Source organism: Lucilia cuprina, chromosome 5 (assembly GCF_022045245.1).
Source record: "Lucilia cuprina isolate Lc7/37 chromosome 5, ASM2204524v1, whole genome shotgun sequence".
Taxonomy (NCBI): Eukaryota; Metazoa; Arthropoda; class Insecta; order Diptera; family Calliphoridae; genus Lucilia; species Lucilia cuprina.
In genome coordinates, this window is record NC_060953.1 from 1,754,605 (window position 1) to 1,758,259 (window position 3,655).

At 35.1% G+C, this 3,655-nt stretch overlaps 1 protein-coding gene across 2 annotated transcripts in view; it reads right to left on the reverse strand.

Annotated features, from left to right (window-relative positions):
* Window positions 1-213: 213 nt before the first annotated feature.
* Window positions 214-3,655, reverse strand: part of LOC111675212 (galanin-like G-protein coupled receptor npr-9) — a 24,264-nt gene continuing 20,822 nt past the window's right edge. Inside the window, exons 1-2 of one of the 2 annotated variants that reach the window (XM_046951715.1) lie at window positions 2,651-3,406; window positions 214-2,577 (exon numbers count right to left, since the gene is read on the reverse strand). In XM_046951715.1, the coding sequence (XP_046807671.1) occupies window positions 363-2,345 (1,983 nt within the window). In that variant the 5' untranslated portion in view covers window positions 2,346-2,577; window positions 2,651-3,406 and the 3' untranslated portion in view covers window positions 214-362. Of the gene's footprint in view, window positions 2,578-2,650; window positions 3,407-3,655 lie in introns of those variants that run through there. The other variant, XM_046951714.1, reaches the window with a different exon arrangement.

Here is a 3,655-nt window from a genome sequence, read left to right on the forward strand (position 1 = left end):
TAGACTATAGACTAGTCTAGTCTATAGTCTAGTCTATAGTCTAGTCTATAGTCTAGTCTACAGTCTAGTCTATAGTCTAGTCTATAGTCTAGTCTATAGTTTATAGTCTAGTCTATAATCGATTGCTAATCTATACGCGACTAGACTTTAGTCTATAGTCTAGAATTTAGTCTTATCTATAGTCTAGCCTTTAGACAAGTTTATAGTCTAGTCTACAGATTATTTTATAGTCTAGCATATAGTCTATGCTCTATTCTAAAGTCTAGTTTACTTTCTAGTCTAGAGTCTAGTCTATAGTTTAGTTTATAGCATATTCTTAAATACTTTGACCTTAAATTAATTTAAATAAATTTAAAACCCCTTTAAACATCCGTTTGATTTTGCATTTCCAATGGACACAACGCCGTCTTAAAACCCTTTGACCTTTGGTCATGACTCACCACCATGTGTATGCCTTCGCCGGCATCATTGTTTGGTGTACAGCCCACCGTCTGCACAACATCACCATTTAAATGTTCATTTGGTTTTCTAGAGATATTTGAAGATTTATCGGTGGCTGTGGTTGCGGTGGAAGTTGAAGTGGCCGATGAAGAACCACCACCCACAGCACTACAACCACCTCCGCTATGGTGTACAGTAGTAGGTGCCAAAAAGGAACAATTATTTTGTTGCACTATGGCTGTACGCCCCGGCACAGTTAAATGTTTAGAGTTTTTCCTTTTGCTGCCACTGCCCGTACGTTTGTGTGTGAAGACACTATGTTCATTGATTAACTGAGCCTCAACTTCGTGGTGTTTCATACAGGTAAAGGCGCGTGTAAATGATTTACGGAAATTGTCACTGAGAAATGCATAAAGTATGGGATTCATGGCAGAATTGGAGTAGGCAAGGCAACCGAATAATAAAAATAGTAGTATCTCAAATCTGGATAACTCACGTTGTCCCACAAAGGCACTTATTAAAGAAACCTGAGAAATCCAATGAGGCAACCAGCAGAGAATATACACCGTGATGACAGTCAACACTAGACGCGTGACCTTGCGATGCGAACGTTTCTTTTCTTTGGATTTATGTTTCTGCTGAACCGAATGTAATTTGCGTATGACCAAATAGTAGAAGACTAAAATAAAGCACAGGGGAGTTGCGAAACCCAATAGGAATGTATAGAGTATGAAAGTGGTGCCGGAATGTTTTTTATAAACTTCCGGCCAATCTATATTGCAGGAATAATTTATGCCATCCTCCTGCAACACAGTGCTGGCAAACAGTATTACGGGCAGCATTAAAATGGCAGAAGTAAACCAGGCCAGCAGAGAAACCAATTTGGCTATACGCAATGTTCTATACTTAGGAGATTCGATGGGATGACAAACAGCTATATAACGATCAGCTGCCATTATTAACAAAAATATGGAAGAAGTAAATTGTGTTATCGAAGTACTAACCATGTAGGCCTTACACATATATTCACCAAATTTCCAACTACAAATACGCATCGTATAAAGTAGGAAAGGAATGCCAATAAGAAAACACTCATCAGCTATGGCCAAATTTAAAATGTAAATATTGGTAACAGTTTGCATTTTCGAAAATCTCAATACCACCCAAATGACTAGAGTATTACCGAACAAGCCAACAACACAAACCACCGAGTACAAAACAATGGTGAAGATATGGGGCAAAGTGTTGCTGTTGGCTAAACAGTCTTCATGAAATGTGAATAAATTTCGATCTGAATGGTTAAACGATAAAGTAGTAGAAAATAAACTTCCACTTGCACTTCCGCTGACACTTACACTATGATCGGGTGTTGCCTTTGTTTGAATATATTCCTCGTTGTTGTTGTTTAAGACATCCGTTAAATTTAACCATTCTATGGTGGTATTGGGCCATAAGATTAACTTTTCATTCAACTCATGCCCCAACATTGTATTAGCATTAAAAGCACTAATATTAGAATAGTTTTTGTTGTTTGCAGTACTGAGTTGTTGGCCGTCTTTGTTAGCAGTTGGCTGTTTTTCAATTTCCTTTATTTCTCGTGCAACATCAACATTGAGTAGTTTTTGTCTGCTGGCTGTTGTACTATGTTTATCCGTATCAAATGCATCTGTGGTATTGATTGTAGTGACGGCAATACTGGTAGTAGTTGTTGCAATTTTCAATATTGGTTTCATTGTGTATAAGACATCATTGTTTTTGCTCTTAACTGTTGAGTTGATTGCCTGCGTTAAACTGCTCAAACTTAATAAGTTTGTGCCCATTAAAAGCAACCAACATAAAAGCGGCAATTGTTGTCTCTTAACATGTTTTCTTGGCTTTGTTTTTGCCTTAGACATTATCATCATATTCTACTTCGTGTTCTTTGTCTTCTTCTTCTTGTCGTTTTTGTCAGTCTTTGTTTGTCTGCTTGCTGTTGGGTAGTTGTGGTATCTCTTGTTCTCCTTTCAAGCTTCTATATGACAAGACTTTTCCAAGATTGAAACATATTGTTTGTTAATTTAAGTCTACGTGTGTGTTTGTGCGTTGAACAAGTCTTTATTGCTGCATTTCTCTTGTAGCAGTGCCACACATTATTATCTGCAATATACGATACAAAAGAAAAGTTAATTAGTTTTACAGGAAACGGAAGTTTAAACGAACAAAAGGTTACAATTAAGAAAGTCTAGGTAAGCGAACAGTGGCTTGTCTTTATCACACAACCCTTTATAGATATTGTTGCTGTTGTTTCAACAACTATTGTTACACTTCTTAATAATAGATTGACCGAGAGAGCGCATGTATAAATAATGTTGCACTTTGTTTTCAAAAAAATGTTTTGATGTTGTTAGTTGTTGTGACACGAGTAAAGTGGTTGTTTTATAACAAGTATTTTCTTATAATAAGTTTGTTTAAGGTGAAGTATAATTATTGTATTAAGGTTAAAAATAGCAACAATAGAAAAAATAATGAATGCAATTTTATTTGTAACAAGTAAGAATATAATAAAAAATAATAATTTAATAGAATAGAGATAGATTTCCTTAGAAATTTGAAGTTTTATGTCAAAAAAATGTTTTTTATTAAAAACAACACGGTTTTCTGATAAAATTTAAAAACTAGGGTTTTAATGAATATCTGGAGTGATAATAAAAAGAACCAACCAAATCAGCGAAGGTTGTTCTCTTTCTATATGAAATTTTAAGAGGTTGTCTCAGATTTGTGCTTATATCCCCGTTATTTATAGACCGATTTTGTTAATTTTGAGTAGGAAACTTATCGAAAGCATGTTCGACATAATTATTGAAGATTTGGATCCCGAAGATGTCTGGGGTCTTGAAAATATTGATTCACAGACACACAAACAGACGGACGGACAGACATGCGAGAATTTTTAAAAAATAGTCTAAAAAAATAGTCTACAGTTTTGTCTATTGTCTAGTCTATTGTGTGATTGTATAGTGTAGTCTATAGTCTAGTCTATAGTCTAGTCTATAGTCCAGTCTATAGTCTAGTCTATAGTCTAGTCTATAGTCTAGTTTTGTCTATTGTCTAGTCTATTGTGTGATTGTATAGTGTAGTCTATAGTCTAGTCTATAGTCCAGTCTATAGTCTAGTCTATAGTCTAGTCTATAGTCTAGTCTATAGTCTAGTCTATAGTCTAGTCTATAGTCTAGTC